This window comes from Schistocerca serialis, chromosome 6 (assembly GCF_023864345.2).
Source record: "Schistocerca serialis cubense isolate TAMUIC-IGC-003099 chromosome 6, iqSchSeri2.2, whole genome shotgun sequence".
In the NCBI taxonomy this organism is placed as follows: Eukaryota; Metazoa; Arthropoda; class Insecta; order Orthoptera; family Acrididae; genus Schistocerca; species Schistocerca serialis.
The window spans coordinates 12,701,996-12,724,229 of NC_064643.1; the positions used below are offsets into that span (position 1 = coordinate 12,701,996).

The following is a 22,234-nucleotide window of genomic DNA, read 5'->3' on the forward strand; positions in this document are numbered from 1 at the left end:
TTAAAAACAACAGTGACATTCATGATTATGATACTAGAAGGAAGAAAGACTTACACTCTCCTCTTCTTTACCTATATTTGGCACAGGAAGGGGTAAAATATGCTGCTGTAAAACTTTTTGATAAATTACCAGATGAAATAAAATGTTTGACAGACCATACATGAATTCTTGAATAGGAATAAATAAATTTATAGGTATAATATATGAGTTTTGTGCCATTTAATAATATGGGGTACATGATAAAAATTTTAAGCATAAAAAAATTGATTCATGTATGCATTTATTATGCACTTGACACATTCCACATCATAATGGTTACTGTGAGAATGATCAATGGAACACATAACCAAAACAAATGAAACTGATTGTTGCCCACAGCAACAAGGTCTTGCAATGCAGACTTTGTCTGCCCACTCTCTACTGCCTTTCTTATGTAAATCTTGTCCCCTCCACACTTCTCTACTGCTCCACTTCACTGTGTGATAACACCTTCCTACATGGGCTATAGTTTCTACAAAAATACTTAACAGCTATTTAAGAAGCATAAAAAAATCGAAAAATTGTGTAATTTAAGACAGAAATATAGTGAATACACATCTTTTATGAGTTTTTATTGTTTTTAAAAATTTAAGTGAAGGTACTCTATTTTGCAGAAACATACAGACAGAATAAAAACATTCTTGTATTCAGATTTGGGTCTGTTCGCTACTTAATAAATTCATGAATTTCATTTACAGTTCGGCACTGGAATAGACATTCCGGACATTTCTTTTGAAATCTGCCTTTAACGTTAAGGACTTTTGAATCACAGAAATTATTCAATACTCGAGATGAGAGTGAACTCAAGCACAGTTTTATAAAAAATGTCAATAATCCACTCACTCTGCTACGGTCTGCTATAGGAGGAGATCAGTACAAGGAATCAGCTTCAGTTATATATTTGGCAGGATCTAATATAGATTAAGGCATGCATGGCAGTTAAAGTTGAAAAAGTCAATTTGTTTTCACATTGAAAAAATAAGAGGAATTTATAACCCACTGCCTGGCATATTGCCATATAACAACAAGGGAAATTTCTGGATGAACTAAAACATAAAATAAGGACTGTAGAGGACTGATGTATCACACATGTAAACACGCAACAGAAAACATTATTCACACTAGTTTTTGAGCTCTTTACCTTCCTCCAGCAAAAATGCACATATTCACACACACAACCACACAAACTCCCAAGCACACTCTCAAACAACTATAGAAAGGTTGACTAATGATTATTGATTATTGAGAGCAGTTGCCTGCACAGCTGCAGGTGCTGAGGATGTAGAGAAGGACACACAAGGCAAGGAGGTTGGTTGGTTGGTTGGTTGGTTTGGGGAAGGAGACCAGACAGCGTGGTCATCGGTCTCATCGGATTAGGGAAGGATTGGGAAGGAAGTCGGCCGTGCCCTTTCAGAGGAACCATCCCGGCATTTGCCTGGAGTGATTTAGGGAAATCACGGAAAACCTAAATCAGGATGGCCGGACGCGGGATTGAACCGTCGTCCTCCCGAATGCGAGTCCAGTGTCTAACCACTGCGCCACCCCGCTCGGTAGGCAAGGAGGGATAGTGGGATTAATGTGGGGAAGATCTTTCGACAGATGACTCAGTGGCTGCACACCAAGACAAAAGTAGTGCAGAAGATAGAGGGGAAAGGAAAGGGGGGACAGGGGTGAGAGAGAGGGGTGAAGTGGGAAGATGGGGAGGGGTGAGAGAGGGGAGGATATAGGAGGGGGAGGGAGTGAGAGAAGAGGGATAGGGGCAAGAGAGGGAGGGGGTGGGAGGGGAAGGGGGAGAGAGGAGTGGGGAGGGGAAGGGGAGTGAGGAGGGAAGTGGAGAGGGTGCGGGTAAGAGGAGGGGAGGGGAGGTGGCAGATGGGGGGAGGTAGACTGGGAGGAGAGGGGGAGGGAGAGGGGGAGGGAGAGGGGGAGGGAGAGGTGGGAGTGAGAGAAGGGGAGGGGAAGAGAGGGGGAGGGGAGAGAAGAGGGGGGAGAGGGGAGGGGAGAGAAAAAGGGGAGGGAGGGAGGGGAGAGGGAAAAAGAGAGGGGGGAGGGAGGGGGAGAGAGAGAGCCCACTTGACACGACACGAGGCAGGAGGAGGGGGGGAGGGAGCAGCAGGACATAATCTGGACAGGAAACGAATGCTGTAGACAGATGAGAGAAGGGAAAAGGTCAGGTGAGGCAGTGGTAGACAGTTAAATGGAGGTTTAGGCCAAGGGGATTGTACAAGTGCAGGATATGGTGGAGAGACAATTCCCACCTGTGTAGTTATAAGAAACTAGTGCTGCCAGGGAGTATCCAAATGGCTCCCTTAGTGAAATAGTTGTGGGAGTCACCTGTGTTGTGGTGCACAAAATGTTCGGCAACTGGTTGGTCATATTTGCAGTTTGCCATAGTTTGGAGGTAACTATTCATGCGAGTAGATGGTTGATTACTTGTCATGCCCACATAGAACACTGGGTAGTAACTGCAGCATAGCTGACACAAAACATGGTTGCTTTTAAATGTGGCCCTGCCTTTTATTGGCTAAGAAATGACAGTGAGTGGACTGTGATAGGAGATGGTTAGGTGTGTGGGACATATTTTGCACTGGAGTTAACCACACCCATGGGGTGCATTCGGAGTAGGTTTGGAATAGGGACGGATAAGTATATTCTGTAAACTGCGTGGGCAGTAGAACACTGCACGATGTGAACAGGATACTGTCTGTCAATAAGGTTTTATCGAGCTAGTCCACAGACAGATCTGCTGTGTCATCTCCTGAAACACCAGTAAACCTGTTAACCAGCCACCGACCAGAACTCCTCTGATCTGCTAGTATCACCTTGGCCTTGAAAAGATCAACAAAAAGCTCAACCACACCCTTCACCAGGTTTTCAACTACCTCTCATTACTCCCTGAGATGAGGGACATTGTACCTTAAATCATACCCACATCAACCAAAGTAGTGGTTTGCCAAGCACCAGACCAACAGAATATCCTTGCCATACAGCTCCCAATCCTGCACCCCATGGGTCATTTCCTTCTGGTCAACACAGGAGCAAGACACTTCCATACACCAACCCACCATCCACCACCTCGTACTGCAGTCAAGTCATATGCATTGTAATGTTCTGATATAGGCTAGATGAAGTGTATGAGAACTTTAGGGGAGTTTCAGGTGAGACATAGTTTTCGAGCAGTCAGGAGCAAATGCCGAAAGACAAACATCCAGTGATAGCAGGTAGCTCCTTGGGTCAGCACCAAACACTGTCACAGGGAGCACCTAAAAGTGGTGTGGATTTTGCGACTCTTGGAGGACACTTGTAGGAGACTCAAACAATCGAAAAGTCAGGATGGAATGAAGACAATATTATGAAAAGGATAATTGCTACTCACCATATAGCAATGATGCTGGGTCAAAGATGTGGACAACAAAACAACTTTGCGACAGTCTTTTTGTTGTGCCTATCTGACTCGGCATCTCCACTATATGTAGCAACTATCCTTTCACAATATTATAGGAGACTCAAGGAATTCTAGAGTTTCAATTACTTTATTCCAACTTAACTACTACACTGAAGACCATTTATAAACATAGATGAGAGAGAACAGAAGAAGAATCACCCAGTGCTTCATTAAGTACAAACATTTGAGAGCAACATTAAAAGTGAGAAAACAGACTTAAATTGGACATTACCCAAGGTTGGTGTTGAGCAACACGTAATCCCAACACTCTGACTGACAAATACTTGGAATACGAAAACCTGAGGCTTTAGAAAGTATTCTGACAGCACAATGTTTCTGCAGCCACCCCACTAACACTACTGGAATGTCACAGTCATTTGCCAGTCTAACATGGGGCTTTTCTCCTTCATGGTGCCTCCAACCAACTTCATTTTGCATCCTTCCCCTTCTTCTTCTCTGCTGGATGACTGCTTCTAGCATTCAGACTAACAAGCTGTACATTTGGTAGCAACAGCATCCAGCTGAAAGCTAAACATCACTGCCCTTCTTAGTACGGTAAGGAACAACAGTGTTTTACATCGCCATGCTTCACCCTGCAGACGCAGGCTTCTATCTCATGAGCAGAGGCCTCTACTTCAGCAGTTTTCTTCATTTTCCCTCTCAATCTAACTTCTGTGAAACTACTGATGCGGCTATTCTTAGGTGTAATGGTCATTCTTGCTGCATGTGCTAAGAAATGCCTGTTTATGATTATCGCCTACTTACAACAACATGTAGATGGTTGTGGAGATACTAATTAGTTCTCTTTATCATGACTTATACCCTGGGACAGCTGTCCAAGCATTTGCAGTTCGTAAGTTTCCTCCATTACTATTTCCCTAGAGTAACCTAAAAGCTACGATTTACGCCTGTACCTACAGTGTGTCTCTGGTTTCTTGCCTCGGAGCACTCTTGCTGACTCTCAACAGTCTCAAGCTTAACAGTGAATGATTCAATAAGTTGTTAATATATGACAGCATTTCCTTTCCAATGGCCAATGGCCTTGCCACACTGATAATACTGGTTCCCATCAGATGACTGAAGTTAAGTGCTGTCAGGCTTGGCTAGCACTTGGGATGTTGGTAAGCGGGATGCACTCAGCCGTTGAGACAACCACGTAAGGAGCTACTTCATTGAGAAGTAGTAGTTACGGTCACAAAAACTAACAATGGCCAGAACAGCAGTGGGCTGACCACATGCCCCTCCACAACCACATCCCGTGACGCCTATAACCTGCTGTGGCAATCACTTGATACCATTTGGGCCCCCCAGGGCCCATCCAGACAGAGAATTTCCTACCCAATAAAAGGCAAGGTCATGTGTAAAATCCGAAAAGTTTACATCAGCTATGCTGCAATTACTCTGCAGCATGCTATGTGGGCATGACAAGTAACCAATTGTCTACTTGCATGAGTGGCCATCGTCAAACTGTGGCAGTCTGCAAACTTGATCATCCAGTTCCCGAACATGCTGTGTACCACAGCACAAATGACTTCAACAGCTGCTTCAGTAACTGCGCAAATGGATTCCCCTACCAGAATAGTTTCTCTGAACTACATAGGCGGGACTTCCCTCTCCAACACATCCTGCACTCACGCAATTCCTCTGATCTAAACCTCCGTTAATCAGTTCCTCATTACCTTTTCCCTTCTCTCTTCTGTCCTCACCACTCCTTTTCACTCCAGATCATGTACTGTCTTCTCCCAGCACTCTCCCCCCACCCCCAGAGGTGGCATGCATTCTCTCTCTCTCTCCCCCCCCCCCCTCCCTTCTACCCTTTTCCATCCTTCCTCCTTCCTTCCTGTCTCCCTCTTCATCTCTACCTTCCTATCCCTTCCTCCCATCCCTTTCAACCCCACTTCCTTTCTCTATCTCTTACAAACTCTACCCTCTGAATTTCTTTTGTCTTGTTGTGCAGACACTGAGTCATCTGTCGAAAGACCTCCTTCACACTATCCTACTAACCTCTCAGTTCTAGTGCATTGTTCTCTCCTCCCTCCCCACCACCATCTGCGCAGGCAAGTGCTCTCAATAAGCGATAATCAACAGCCAGTCTCACTGCAGGAATGTGGTTGGGTGTCTGTCTGCCTAAATATGTGTACTTTTTCTAGAGAAAGCATAAGAGCTCGAAAGCTAATATGAATACTGTTTTCTACTGCATGTTTCTATATGCCACACCTCACTCCACTGGTTTCTCTTATATTATACTGTTGTTTAGATCTAGCAAGTACACATTAAAAAGGGTTTGAGCCTATTCCTCGAGCCAATATGACATTTAAAGTTACATGTAGCAGTTTAAATAATAAAATGTGTATTAAATAAAACACTCATACTCAAATGTTTACAAGGAAGTAATCAGTTTATTTTAACTTCGAGTCTCTACATTACATAACTTACCCCACCATCTATTATGTATAATCCTTTGTCTTTCTTCACAATATTGCAGTGAGACCTTGACACATACATTGATAGGCAATTGATTTCATTATATCGTGCCCTTCCAACTCTGTACTGTAAACAGAATTTCAAACTGTTATCATATCTGTGTTACATGATATGGAGTATGTGAACTTACACTACATCTTACTTGTTGAACATGTTATACTTGTTGGATAATAGATGAGAAGCAAATATGCCTAAAATGATTGGAGTTATAAATAAAGATGTTTTTGGTTAAAATGAAAGCATGTACTGGAGATGTTATGGTAATAAAACAGTGAGACCACATGACCTAGAGAGAGACGTAAACAAATAAGAATTGTTTCTTCTCTGTAACATCTGAGATTTATAACGAGGTGCACATTTATAAGGAACTATTATAACATCTATTATTTTTGCTTATATAAGGTTCCAACTGTTTGAAGAATAAATTATGACTTCTCAATTAGATATTTTAGCTGTTGTTCTTGTTGTTGTTGTTATCTTCATTCTGAAATATGTCACAATTTTGTACAATAATAGAGAAGCAGATGTGCCTAAACAGAATGGAGCTTTAAATGAGGATACATTTGCTGAAAATAAAACCATATTTACAGAACTTGCTAATAGTGATAAAAGGGCAGGATCATGTGACACACAGAGCTATGTAAACAAATACGAAATGTTTCTTCTCTGTAACATTGGGGATTTATATTGTTACAGCTATTATTTTTGCTCATGTATAAGGCTCCCCACTGTTTCAAGAAAATTCCAACTTGACAATTAGGAGCAGCTGCAAAAGTTGCAAAGTGTAACATAAAACAAACAAGGTATCTGGCCTTGTAAGTAAGATATGGACATAATGTTGAAGGAAATCACGAGTTTACACAGCACACAACATTGTCTTCACTGATAATGATAAAATATTTTGATAAGCTAGATGTTAAAATGATTAAAATAAACAAATACGCCAGGATGTAAAGATCACGATAAAAAGAAAAAGCTTAGCATTGCATGAAACTCTCTCTCTCTCTCTCTCTCTCTCTGTCTTGTAAATTCTTGATTGCCTTCATCATGGTGTCCTAATTCTACCTACTAGGTCCAATGGCCTATTTGTTTTTTCTTATACTTCATAACTTTTGTTGCTGCTGATTGTGAAGTTAGGATTATTTTTTGAAACAATTGGAGCCTTAAGTGAGCAAAAATAATGAGTGCAATAATGGGTCCCTATAAACATCCACCATGTTATAAGTCCCCGATGTCAATGAGAAGAAACAGTTCTTATTTCTTTACAAATCTCTCGGAGTCACAAGGTCTCACTCTTTTATCCCTACAGCATGTCCTGCAAATACATTCTCATTTTTAGCAAAAACACCCTAATTTAGAATTCCAACCTGTATACATTTGTATGTGTGGCAATGAACATCAGACAAAACAGAGATGAGCTAAGCACACTGAAAAACATTAAAGCATCAGCTTTGAAAGACTGAGAAATCAATCAGGCAAAATACAGTTTTAAAAAGAGATCCACAGCAGCTGCATCAACCATAAAAAAAAAGAAAAATATAAAGAAAGAAAGAAAGAAAAATAAAGAAAGAAAGAAAGGAAAGAAAGAAAAGATGTGATCTCCGTTTATCACAATTCCCTTGTCTGTTGTCTGAAAACAGAATGCACCCAGTAAAATGTAATGCACTAACTGTAGAGGGAGAACAAGGCTTGTATACAGTAAGCAGATTAAAGTGGATATAGGTTGCAGTGGTAATGCAAAGATGAAGAGGCTTGCACAAGGTGGTCCATGTGGAGAGCTACATCAAACCAGTCTGAAGATACATCATCTTCATCAAATCATCATCATTGTCAACAACAATTAAAACATAAATAGACAGACCAAGGCTACTGTATTTTCTCTGTCTGAGTGTGCAGATGATATTACATCATGGCAGCAGTATATCTACATGCACACCATAAGCTGGGTGTTCCCAAGTTAGATGACAACCAGCATCCATGTGAAAGTGGAAGTGTCTTTTTCATGACAAGTTATGCAGATTATCATCATCTTGCCTTTCGTTGCTGTGGGTGTGTATACATGCCCTGCTACATTGCTGCTCAGGTGAATAAAGAGCTAGTTGTGTTTCACAGGAACGATGTTTTCTGAACCCATGTTGACTGTGTGTCAATAGGCATAGTGTTGTGGAAAACGGTGGACAGCATACTGCACATGTTTTGCGCCAGTCACATGGAAATTAATAATACGATTTGATTTTTATTGATGCTTTTTATGTGCTTTTTTGCTTCTGGACAATTAAAAACCGATGTGATTGATCCTTTTTATGCGGTTTTTGGCTTCAGGACAATTAAAAACCGATGTGACTGATACTTTTTATGTGGTTTTATGCCTCAGAACAATTAAAAACCCATGCGAGTGATGCTTTTTATGCGGTTTTGACCTCAGGACATTAAAAATAGATTTTTCCCATCTTATGAGATATGACCTTGCCATGGTGGATGGGCTTACTTAACTAACAGTATCACAACTGTACACCCATGCACACTGAGTAGTACAGTTTGTTTAAAGTCAAACATACACCTTAGGTATCGTTGTATGATTCATTCTTCATTTTTAGTTGACCACTATTAAATCATGATGCTTACAGCGCCCTCTTTTGCTACATTTTGTAACTATTTGTTTTTCTTCTGCCATAAGTTTTCCCCCTTCTCCGATAATATTCCATATCAATTTGAAGTTATTCTGACCAGTGGTGTTATTTCTACAGTGGTTTGAAAGTTGAACTTAAATTATAATGTTTCTGTATTTTTAATTATTTCTAGTTCATATTCCACATCATGGTCTCTATCCCATCTCTTTGGATTATCATTAACATAAAATTAGGTAGAAGCAGAAAGTGTGAAAAAGCTATCTATGATGTTAATGTTACTTAACACAAATTTAATCTTTCATTTTGTTGTCACAATGCTACAAAGGCCAGTTCCCCTGCTCTTGGTAATCAGAAGTCCATACCTGGCTCTAAAGCTGGGTTTCTACTGGCATGAATTTCTTACAAGTAGATCCCCTGCTACCACTCCCATAATTCAACATACGTGTGGAAACATGCAATTTGCATGTTGTTATACCAACTTACACCTAACTTTTGAAAGTTAAGTGGCGTTCTACCTCCTCCACCATCATCTACAAGTTTCAGCAACTATGATTAGTGGATCTGCTCTCATTCTACTCTGATTCATTCAACAGCACAGATCTAGAATTGTTTGTTTATTTACTTGAAAAGTTAGTATCATACCAAAATAATGTGCTTGTTCTTCAACTAAGTTAATGAATACCTTCTAAAGTGACAAAATATTCTTAAACTATGTGACAGGGACATCTTTTAACATTCAACAACTCTTTATAATCATTTATTTGTATCAGAGTAACATATCATCTTTCAAAGCGACGAAATGATTAAACAGTATCGTTACTGACAGAATGGACTTGTCGAAGTTCATATTACAGCAGAACACTCAATACTGTAAAGGTATTTTTTATTTCAGTATAGTGATAATAAGGTCTTGCTTTAGTCATTGAGTGTAAGTATTATGGCGAAATAGAAGTTTATTTTTAACTTTAGAGAATTAAAACTACTCTTGTCCATCATTAAAATCCTATGCAAATATGACAGTGTTCATATTGGCGCTGTTACTGAGTGATTACTTTTCTCCACAGCTTTATAAATTCTGATTACAAAATAAGTGCTGCACCAGTGAAAGAAACATATACAAATATTGCAGTGACATCAGTTTGCCAGATGTGTCAGTGTTACTTCTAATTTAATGTGAGGTGGCATGACAGCTTGCATACGTGTACTAGATCTTGCTACAGAGCCACAAATATAGCTCAAAAAAGATTTCAAAATTGATGTTACTCATTCAAAAATGATTTTAAAATGAATGCTGTCTCAAGCAGATAACTTCCTCATTAGCATACTGGATGTTCCCAAGTGATTGCTACAAGATGTTCACTCCCATACCCAACTTTAATAAAAAAAATATGACCTTTTAAGTTGAAAAAACTTTTTGAGTATCCCATTCATCAAAAAACAAAGTTCATTGTATATTTTATTTTTAGTTTCAGAAATGTTGATGTGCGAAATCAGATGATTGTTTTTATACACACTGTTTATAATTCACTAGGTCTCAGTGTGGTTTCAGGCCCCAATGGTTCATATTCAAAGATGTGAAAATGTTATTTCTTTCGTGCAAGCTTCTTTTGAATCAAAAACATCTACTGAAGGCACTCTAGCTGATCTGATTAATGTATTTGATTTAGTAAACTGGAGATACCAAGGCATTATGGCATCCACGACTTGGAACCTTTGCCTAAGGATCAATTCTTCAGTCACTGTCATTTGCAATGTTTGTTAATGATCTTCAGAGTAATTTGTCATGTATATCTGTACATGATGCAGATGACACAATGACTGCAAATTCTGGAAAAGATGTGAACAAACTGAAACTACAAAACGGTGAGTCCTTCAAGTTATCAAATACTTGGTTTAATGCCAATGAATATCTGGTAAACTACTTGGCATGTATATGGATGCAGATTTTATCTGTTGAGTAAACTACATAAATGTCTTTCTGAAAAACTGTACATTTGTTCATATTGTGCATTCTTTCACTTTTACATAAGATTTGGTTTTGTTGGGTGGGGTGATTCTCCTGGAGAAAAAAAAATGTAGCAGAAGTAGAGCATTAGCTGTTTCCATAACTGAAACATCTTGTGGGCCTAATTCCAAACAGTAAATTGTATTAATAGTTACATGTCTCTTCATACAGAGTTGTCCCTTTGCTTTAAAAGAAAACCACCACCAGTATAGCCTAAGGCAGCCTGTGCACAAACATAATACTTATCAAATATTAAAAACAGATACACAAACAACTAGAGAAAACGCAGTGTAGTTACAAGTGTCTAGTTACAAGACGTTTTAGTATATTACCTTCATAGGTACCACAGGTCTCACTAAAGTGGCTGAAAGAGAAGGTCTATCTTAAACTTGAAGAATATGAGAATTGTGTAGCGGTTGATCTTAATTAGTAATTAATTAACAAAGTTTACAGCTTCCACCACCTGAGGAGGTGCAGTGGGGAATTAGTCCACATTAAAGAAGAATTACATGATTGTCAGAACACTCAATAAAGAAGTAGATCAGAAATTGAAATAATGGCCGTAATCTAAACATACTGTCTCACAAAAGAGAAAACACTTCATCCTGACAACTCATTGAAGAGCCCAGACTACTTCTGTGCTGTAAATCTGAATAAGAAAAATAAACAGAAACCCAGGAAAAAATAACGATTTTGAAGGGGGTTTCATCGAAAAATATTGTTGTTGTTCTTAACTATGTGACCAATAGTTGAGATTATAGTAGCACACGAGCCATTACCAGCAATTCAATAAAGAAACTTTAGAATACCTGCTTGGTTGATGAGTAATTATTAAAGCCATCAACTCTGCTGTTGAAGAATGAGTGGGAAGATCGTCAATCACAATTTCTAAGGACTAAAACTGTTTCATTGGTTCCACAACTATGTCATAGAATTGAGAAGCAATGGAGTCCACCTGGCACAGTGATCCAGCTCGCCATCAGTGTCCGCTACACACCATGCTGCACAGCAACTGTGGTGAGCTGTACTTAATTCATACTACTTTTTTGTGACAGTAGTACCTACTGTGAAATAATTTAAAAGTGTCTACATCCAAAAACAGAGACGTTGAACGAAATATATATACGCCAGCTTGACAGTTCATGGGGTCGCGGGTAAATATTCAAATGGTCATTTCTTTTGTTATGTAGTTATGAATAAGCACTTAAATTTTGTGTGCATGCTTTACACCTTCCTTTGATATTTACAAGAGCCTGGAAACTACTTTTGCAGTCTGGCAGAAAGTAGTGGAGAACATACTGAGCATAATTTCCAGTCTGCAAGTCCAGATTCCTCTTTATGCTCACTGAAAGAAAATGTGCCTCTTTGCTGTTTACACAGCAGGATCAGGAACTACGACTATTAGTAAAACTTTTGAGTTTTAACTGATTGCTATATTCTGTAAAAGTTCACATGTACAAAATATAATAATATCCCTGATAATAATAATAATAATGGTAACGACACTGCTAGCCAACTGTAAAATGATTTAAATCCAAATAGAGGTGTTTTGCAGGATATGCTTCCTGCAACCACCCTAGAAGGAAAACAAAGACAGAGGACGAGATGGTCAGATGAAGTTAATCTGTTATTACCAAGCAACAAACCTAGGAACCAACACAACTGGATACAGATCACAAGTATACACAACATTTATTACCAGATACCCAGAATTAAAATTTTTAACAGAACAACGACTAGCTGATCAGATCTGTGTAATAATAAAAAATAACAGGATACCCCAGTCAGAATTAGAAAACATCAAACAACAAGTACAACAAATACTGGAACAAAATAATGTGCAATCAGAAGAAGAAGAAGAAGAAAATACAGTAATGGACTCAAACATCCCAGAGCAAACAAACAAAGAACAACACGCACCAATTAAACAATTAGAGGAAAACGAAATCTTAAGACAGCCAACAGAACAAGCACAAATAGAACACGAAGTGACACAGATGTTAGATATAGAAGAAAAATTTCAGCTAACATATATAGAATACAAAGACACAAATACAGACATTAGACCATTCTTGCATAGACCACCAAATAACCCACAAGTCGAAACAACAATAAAAACTATCAACACAATCATACACAACAAAATAAATGAAAACACAACTATGGAAGAGTTACAACTACTGGTTTATATAGGAGCACTCACTACACTAAATATACACACTAGGCAGAGATCAGAACCAACAAACACACAGAAGAAACCCACAAAACCAGCATGGCAACACAGGCTACAGATCGAAATAGAAAAACTGAGAAAAGACATCGGACAGCTAACACAATTTATAAGAAATGAAATCTCGGAAAGAAAACGAAAAAGGTTGAGTAAAATCTCACAACAAGAAGCGACAGAGCAATTAGACGAAAAGAAGCAGAAATTACAAGCATTAGCCAAACGACTCAGAAGATACAAAAAAAGTGAAAATAGAAGGAAACAAAACCAAACATTCAACACAAACCAAAAGAAATTTTACCAGACAATAGATAACACACACATTAAAATAAACAATCCACCAAACATAACAGACATGGAACACTTCTGGAGCAACATATGGTCAAACCCGGTACAACATAACAGGCATGCACGATGGATACAAGCAGAAACATACACATACAAAATGATACCACAAATGCCTGAAGTGATAATTTTGCAACATGAAGTCACCCAAGCAATTAATTCTACTCACAATTGGAAAGCCCCTGGAAATGATAAAATAGCAAATTTCTGGTTAAAGTAGTTCACCTCAATTCATTCACATCTAACTAAATTATTTAACCAATATAATGGAAGGAAACATTCCACGTGGGAAAAAATATATATAAAAACAAAGATGAGGTGACTTACCGAACAAAAGCGCTGGCAGGTCAATAGACACACAAACAAACACAAACACACACACAAAATTCAAGCTTTCGCAACAAACTGTTGCCTCATCAGGAAAGAGGGAAGGAGAGGGGAAGACGAAAGGAAGTGGGTTTTAAGGGAGAGGGTAAGGAGTCATTCCAATCCCGGGAGCGGAAAGACTTACCTTACTTACATATTTAAATATGTCTGCTTGTGTCTGTATGTGTGGATGGATATGTGCGTGTGTGCGAGTGTATACCTGTCCTTTTTTCCCCCTAAGGTAAGTCTTTCCGCTCCCGGGATTGGAATGACTCCTTACCCTCTCCCTTAAAACCCACTTCCTTTCGTCTTCCCCTCTCCTTCCCTCTTTCCTGATGAGGCAACAGTTTGTTGCGAAAGCTTGAATTTTGTGTGTGTGTTTGTGTTTGTTTGTTTGTGTGTCTATCGACCTGCCACCGCTTTTGTTCGGTAAGTCACCTCATCTTTGTTTTTATATAAATTATTTAAATTTATTTAAATTTATTTAAATTTATTTAAATTATTAAATAAATTATTTAACCATTACATTGCAGACCCATACACATTCCCTGATACACTTACACACGGAATAACATATCTGAAACCTAAAGATCAAGCAGACACAGCGAACCCAGCTAAATATCGGCCCATAACATGCCTACCAACAATATACAAAATATTAACTTCAGTCATTAAACAGAAATTAATGACACATACAACACAGAACAAAATTATAAATGAAGAACAAAAAGGCTGTTGCAAAGGAGCACGAGGGTGTAAAGAGCAACTGATAATAGATGCAGAGGTGACATATCAAGCTAAAACTAAACAAAGGTCGCTACACTACGCATACATTGTTTACCAAAAAGCTTTTGATAGTGTACCCCACTCATGGTTACCACAAATATTGGAACTATACAAAGTAGATCCTAAATTGATACAGTTCCTAAACATGGTAATGAAAAATTGGAAAACCACACTTAATATCCAAACAAATTCAAATAATATCACATCACAGCCAATACAGATTAAGCGTGGAATATACCAAGGAGACTCATTAAGTCCTTTCTGGTTCTGCCTTGCTCTAAACCCACTATCCAACATGCTAAATAATACAAATTATGGATACAATATTACTGGAACATACCCACACAAAATCACACATTTGCTATACATGGGTGATCTAAAACTACTGGCAGCAACAAATCAACAACTCAATCAATTACTAAAGATAACAGAAGGATTCAGCAATGATATAAGTATGGCTTTTGGAACAGACAAATGTAAGAAAAATAGCATAGTCAAGGGAAAACACACTAAACAAGAAGATTACATATTGGATAACCACAGCGACTGCATAGAAGCGATGGAAAAAACGGATGCCTATAAATATCTAGGATACAGACAAAAAATAGGAATAGATAATACAAATATTAAAGAAGAACTAAAAGAAAAATATAGACAAAGACTAACAAAAATACTGAAAACAGAATTGACAGCAAGAAACAAGACAAAAGCTATAAATACTTATGCCATACCAATACTGACCTACTCATTTGGAGTAGTGAAATGGAGTAACACAGACCTAGAAGCACTCAATACACTTACACGATCACAATGCCACAAATATAGAATACATCATATACATTCAGCAACAGAAAGATTCACATTAAGCAGAAAGGAAGAAGGAAGGGGATTTATCGACATAAAAAACCTACATTATGGACAGGTAGACAATTTAAGAAATTTCTTTCTAGAACGAGCAGAAACTAGCAAAATACACAAGGCAATCACTCATATAAATACATCGGCTACACCACTGCAATTTCATAACAACTTCTACAACCCTTTAGATCACATAACATCAACAGATACGAAGAAAGTAAATTGGAAAAAGAAAACACTTCATGGCAAGCACCCGTATCATCTAACACAGCCACACATTGATCAAGACGCATCCAACACATGGCTAAGAAAAGGCAATATATACAGTGAGACAGAAGGATTCATGATTGCAATACAGGATCAAACAATAAACACCAGGTATTACAGCAAGCATATTATTAAAGATCCCAATACCACAACGGATAAATGCAGACTTTGTAAACAACAAATAGAAACAGTAGATCACATCACAAGTGGATGTACAATACTAGCAAATACAGAATACCCCAGAAGACATGACAATGTCACAAAAATAATACATCAACAGCTTGCCTTACAACATAAACTTTTAAAACAACATGTTCCTACATACAAGTATACACCACAAAATGTACTGGAGAATGATGAATACAAATTATACTGGAACAGAACCATTATAACAAATAAAACAACGCCACATAACAAACCTGACATCATACTCACCAATAAAAAGAAGAAATTAACACAACTAATCGAAATATCCATACCCAATACAACAAATATACAAAAGAAAACAGGAGAAAAAATTGAAAAATACATCCAACTGGCTGAGGAAGTCAAAGACATGTGGCATCAGGATAAAGTTGACATCATACCAATTATACTATCAACTACACGAGTCATACCACACAATATCCACCAGTACATCAATGCAATACAGCTACATCCAAACATATATATACAACTACAGAAATCCGTAATTATTGATACATGTTCAATTACCCGAAAGTTCCTAAATGCAATATAACACATACCGTACAGTTAAAAGGAAGTGACGCTTGATCAAGGTCCGCGTCACTCCATTTTTAACCGGACTTAACGTCTGAGAAAGTGAAGGAAATAATAATAATAATAATAATAATAATAATCGTTTCAGAAACAGCACTATTAACAGTGCAGAGATGACCACTGTGGGAACTTCCAAGTAAAATGGTATATCACCCTGATTTCTAATCACCAAAAGTTACTTCCTTGCCAATATAGCGGAAAAATAACTTCCTCACTTGCCACGTGGTTTTGTCAGCATTGTGGGCGACACACTGTTACTTCTGTGAAATTTAAGGGAACCAGGATAGTGGAATATCTTCACAGGTTCACTTCCAGCTTTTATGGAAAATCGCATTCAACTCTGCCAAGCTCTGACGTCGTCCAAGACACCAGGCAAGCAGGCATTTGACTGACATGAACATATTGATATCCTGGTTCAAAGTGTCTCTCCTAACTGCCTCTCAGGCCATATTTATATATGGCCACAGTGGACCACCAAAGGGAACATCTGCTATCAGTCGTCCTAGGGACAGGGTCAGAATCTAAAAGGCCCATTTCTCGGACACGTATTAATTAATAATAATTGTTTAACAATTTGTAATCTTCTCAATTTGTATATAAATAGAATTAAGTTTGGTTTAGTTATTAAAATGTTTTAGCTGGCTACAATTTTTTAAAGCGGAATCGACAGTAGAACATGACCTCTGAACTGCCTTTTTAAGATTCCTTGTTCTCATAGTTATTTATGAACTGTCCCGAAACTTGCTATAGCTGTATTACTGCACTATTGCAATCGCGTACTGTAAGTACAACCTTCTATTACAAATACAAATGATAATCAATTATGAGTAAGGACTTCATTTCAAATTTGGTTTTTAGTAAATAATTTGAAAACCAAAAGAGGTAACTTATTGGTGCTACATATAGAAGAAGTTTACATCTTACTGAGGATGTTTCTAAGTCTAGTATTTAGAGCCTTTAATTTTTCATAAAAACCCAAATAACTTTTGATTGTGATGTACATGATGTGCATTTGTATATTATGACCAGTTTTTAGCTCTCTAGTTCTATTATTTAGTGCCACTATTTTTTCTTAAGGTCGTATATTTTGCCTGACATATGGAGGGCTTATTTCAATAGTATAATTGAATATTTCTGGTATCTCAACTGCAGATTTTTCAGCGCTCATTTAATTTTAGGACTCTGCATCTCAGAATGAACAAAAATGTACTTGTACGACTATTGAAATAAGCCCTTCATATTCATTTGATCATTCTGAGACCTTAAAATGTTAAAAATAATATACTTAAGCCTACACTGATCAAGTTTGGAGCATTTATTTTAGATTTAATGTCACAATTATATTATGGTGTAATCCTTTGTATGTTAAGCACAGATGTTATGATGATGTGACATTGGTAGTAGTGAATTGGAGTAAACCCCTGCACACTAGCTTTCCCCTATGCCTCTTATAACGATACAGCACTTGTTTAGCCTCAAGTTAGCAGCAGTAGAATATTAGGTGCAAACTCGTTATGGTTTTACCATATGCCAATATGAGATGGAAGAGCTATTCAAGATTTTTGCAGAATTAAAATCTGACTTTAATAATAAATTGGATACTACTTATGCAAATATTGAAACTGGAGGTATTAAGTTAAACCCAGAGGCAGATGTACATTCTACATGTTTTTAAAGATATTTTATAAGTCCCTGCTTAAGTGTTGTGATGAATCCAAAAAACTGATTTTTCCCTGAGTTATTTGGAAGAGGATGATGCTAAATGAGGAACTGGTCATTCGAAGAATTCCCTTCTTGGAATGATATTCAGGAAATGTTTAAGAAGTACTGGTTGTCCAGCACACAGGAAAAGTTAATGCTAGAGTTATTTGGCCCAAAATATTATAGTAATAGTTGGCATCCTGGTAGTTATAAGAAATACAGAATGTCCCAAAATAATGTACACATTCTTTGAAACTGAACATCTCTTTAATGAAAGGGGTTAGAAATACAATTTTAGTGGTACTAGGTGCCTCATGGCCCGACTTAAGATGGTAAATGTTCAAAGTGGTGTCTGTCCATCGCAATACACTATCGACAAAGACTTACAACTGAGCGACATGCCAATGTTATTGTTTCCAACGGAATAGCAGCACAGACTTGTTTAATTTGCTCTCTAAGGTCATCCAGTGTGTGTGGTCTCACAGTGTAAACTGTATTCTTGAGAGTACCCCAAAGAAAGAAGTCTAGAGGAGTTAAATCTGGAGATTGAGTGGGATACTCCACACTCCATCTTCGTCCTATCCATGTGGTACGGAATGTATGATTGAGAAATGTCTTCACATCCAGGTGAAAGTGAGGTGGCGCCCCATCCTGTTGAAAGTAATAATCTTCCATTCCAGACACAACGCTAAGACCAGGAGTTATCATTTACAACATTTCCAAGTACGAGTCACCCGTGACAGTGTTGTTGAAGAAGTACAGCCTGATTAACACTCTAGAAGACAGACCACACCAGACTGTTACTCCTAGTAGATTAACATGCCTTTGCTCAGTTACGTATGGATTCTCCCTGGCCCAGTACACGCAATTATGGTTGTTAATTGCTCCATCAAGTTCAAACGTCGCATCATCTGACCAAATAATTCGATCTTGGAAACATTGCTCTTCTTCACATCTGTTAATGTGCCACTCACAAAATTCGCTTCGCCTATCAGGATCATCCTCGTTAAGAGCATGGAGAAGTCTTGGAATGTAAGGCTTAAAGTTCTGAGATGGCAAAGTTGTATGACCCCTGCTTCTGCAGATCCCAGTCCCATGAGAGCATTGCCTCACATATTTCTTCGGGGATCGTGTGTATGCCTGGATTACTGCATCAAAACCCTCGTTGTCTGTTGAACTTCTCTTTCGTCTGCTATTTCTCTTCTTCTCATTCTGCACTGTTTCTTCGATTTCAAACTTATCTCTGATTATTAGAATTGTTACTCTTGTTGGTGGTGGTATTCCAAATTCAGCTCTCCAATGTCTCCAATTTTTCCCGAGGACATGCAGCTTTACTGTATGATTAAATGATGATGGCGTCCTCTTGGGTAAAATATACCGGAGGTAAAATAGTCCCCCATTCAGATCTCCAGGCGGGGACTACTCAAGAGGATGTCGTTATCAGGAGAAAGAAAACTGGCGTTCTACGGATCGGAGCGAGGAATGTCAGATCCCTTAATCGGGCAGGTAGGTTAGAAAATTTAAAAAGGGAAATGGATAGGTTAAAGTTAGATAAAGTGGGAATTAGTGAAGTTCGGTGGCAGGAGGAACAAGACTTTTGGACAGGTGATTACAGGGTTATAAATGCAAAATCAAATAGGGGTAATGCAGGAGTGGGTTTAATAATGAATAAAAAAATAGGAATGCGGATTAGCTACTACAAACAGCATAGTGAACGCATTATTGTCGCCAAGATAGACACAAAGCCCATGCCTACTACAGTAGTACAAGTTTATACGCCAACTAGCTCTGCAGATGATGAAGAAATAGATGAAACGTATGACGAGATAAAAGAAATTATTCAGGTAGTGAAGGGAAACGAAAATTTAATAGTCATGGGTGACTGGAACTCGTCAGTAGGAAAAGGGAGAGAAGGAAACATAGTAGGTGAATATGGGTTGGGGGGAAGAAATGAAAGAGGAAGCCGCCTTGTAGAATTTTGCACAGAGCATGACTTAATCATAGCCAACACTTGGTTCAAGAACCATATAAGAAGGTTGCATACCTGGAAGAATCGCGGAGATACTAAAAGGTATCAGATAGATTATATAATGGTAAGACAGAGATTTAGGAACCTGGTTTTAAATTGTAAGACATTTCCAGGGGCAGATGTGGATTCTGACCACAATCTATTGGTTATGAACTGCAGATTGAAACTGAAGAAACTGCAAAAAGGTGGGAATTTAAGGAGATGGGACCTGGATAAACTGAAAGAACCAGAGGTTGTACAGAGTTTCACAGCATAAGGGAACAATTGACAGGAATGGGGGAAAGAAATACAGTAGAAGAAGAATGGGTAGCTCTGAGGGATGAAGTAGTGAAGGCAGCAGATGATCAAGTAGGTAAAAAGACGAGGGCTAATAGAAATCCTTGGGTAACAGAAGAAATATTGAATTTAATTGATGAAAGGAGAAAATATAAAAATGCAGTAAATCAAGCAGGCAAAAAGGAATACAAACGTCTCAAAAATGAGATCGGCAGGAAGTGCAAAATGGCTAAGCAGGGATGGCTAGAGGACAAATGTAAGGATGTAGAGGCTTGTCTCACTAGGGGTAAGATGGATACTGCCTACAGGAAAATTCAAGAGACCTTTGGAGAGAAGAGAACCACTTGTATGAATATCAAGAGCTCAGATGTCAACCCAGTTCTAAGTAAAGAAGGGAAGGCAGAAAAGTGGAAGGAGTATATAGAGGGTTTATACAAGGGCGATGTACTTGAGGACAATACTATGGAAATGGAAGAGGATGTACATGATGATGAAATGGGAGATATGATTTTGCGTGAAGAGTTTGACAGAGCACTGAAAGACCTGAGTCGAAACAAGGACCCCGGTGTAGACAACATTCCATTAGAACTACTGACAACCTTGGGAGAGCCAGTCCTGACAAAACTCTACCATCTGGTGAGCAAGATGTATGAGACAGGCAAAATACCCTCAGACTTCAAGAAGAATATAATAATTCCAATCCCAAAGAAAGCAGGTGTTGACAGATGTGAAAATTACTGAACTATCAGTTTAATAAGTCACAGCTGCAAAATACTAATGCGAATTCTTTACAGACGAATGGAAAAACTGGTAGAAGCAGACCTCGGGGAAGATCAGTTTGGATTCCGTAGAAACGTTGGAACACGCGAGGCAATACTAACCTTACGACTTATCTTAGAAGAAAGATTAAGAAAAGGAAAACCTACATTTCTAGCATTTGTAGACTTAGAGAAGGCTTTTGACAATGTTAACGGGAATACTCTCTTTCAAATTCTGAAGGTGGCAGGGGTCAAATACAGGGAGCGAAGGGCTATTTACAATTTGTACAGAAACCAGATGGTAGTTATAAGAGTCGAGGGGCATGAAAGGGAAGCAGTGGTTGGGAAAGGAGTGAGACAGGGTTGTAGCCTCTCCCCAATGTTATTCAATCTGTATATTGAGCAAGCAGTAAAGGAAACAAAAGAAAAATTCGGGGAAGGTATTAAAATTCATGGAGAAGAAGTAAAAACTTTGAGGTTCGCCGATGACATTGTAATTCTGTCAGAGACAGCAAAGGACTTGGAAGAGCAGTTGAACGGAATGGACGGTGTCTTGAAAGGAGGATATAAGATGAACATCAACAAAAGCAAAACGAGGATAATGGAATGTAGTCAAATTAAATCGGGTGATGCTGAGGGAATTAGATTAGGAAATAAGACACTTAAAGTAGTAAAGGAGTTTTGCTATTTGGGGAGTAAAATAACTGATGATGGTCAAAGTAGAGAGGATATAAAATGTAGACTGGCAATGGCAAGGAAATCGTTTCTGAAGAAGAGAAATTTGTTAACGTCGAGTGTAGATTTAAGTGTCAGGAAGTCATTTCTGAAAGTATTTGTATGGAGTATAGCCATGTATGGAAGTGAAACATGGACAATAACTAGTTTGGACAAGAAGAGAATAGAAGCTTTCGAAATGTGGTGCTGCAGAAGAATGCTAAAGATAAGGTGGGTAGATCACGTAACTAATGAGGAGGTATTGAATAAGATTGGGGAGAAGAGAAGTTTGTGGCACAACTTGACTAGAAGAAGGGATCGGTTGGTAGGACATGTTTTGAGGCATGAAGGGATCACAAATTTAGCATTGGAGGGCAGCGTGGAGGGTAAAAATCGTAGAGGGAGACCAAGAGATGAATACGTTAAGCAGATTCAGAAGGATGTAGGTTGCAGTAGGTACTGGGAGATGAAGAAGCTTGCACAGGATAGAGTAGCATGGAGAGCTGCATCAAACCAGTCTCAGG

General features: G+C 38.4%; 1 protein-coding gene across 1 annotated transcript in view; it reads right to left on the reverse strand.

The window, feature by feature from the left end:
• The window catches only part of LOC126483668 (molybdenum cofactor biosynthesis protein 1-like), a 324,074-nt gene that overhangs the window by 286,622 nt on the left and 15,218 nt on the right, over positions 1-22,234 (reverse strand). The window contains exon 3 of the mRNA XM_050106732.1: positions 5,921-6,034. Coding sequence (XP_049962689.1) covers positions 5,921-6,034 — 114 coding nt within the window. The remainder of the gene's footprint in view (positions 1-5,920; positions 6,035-22,234) is intronic.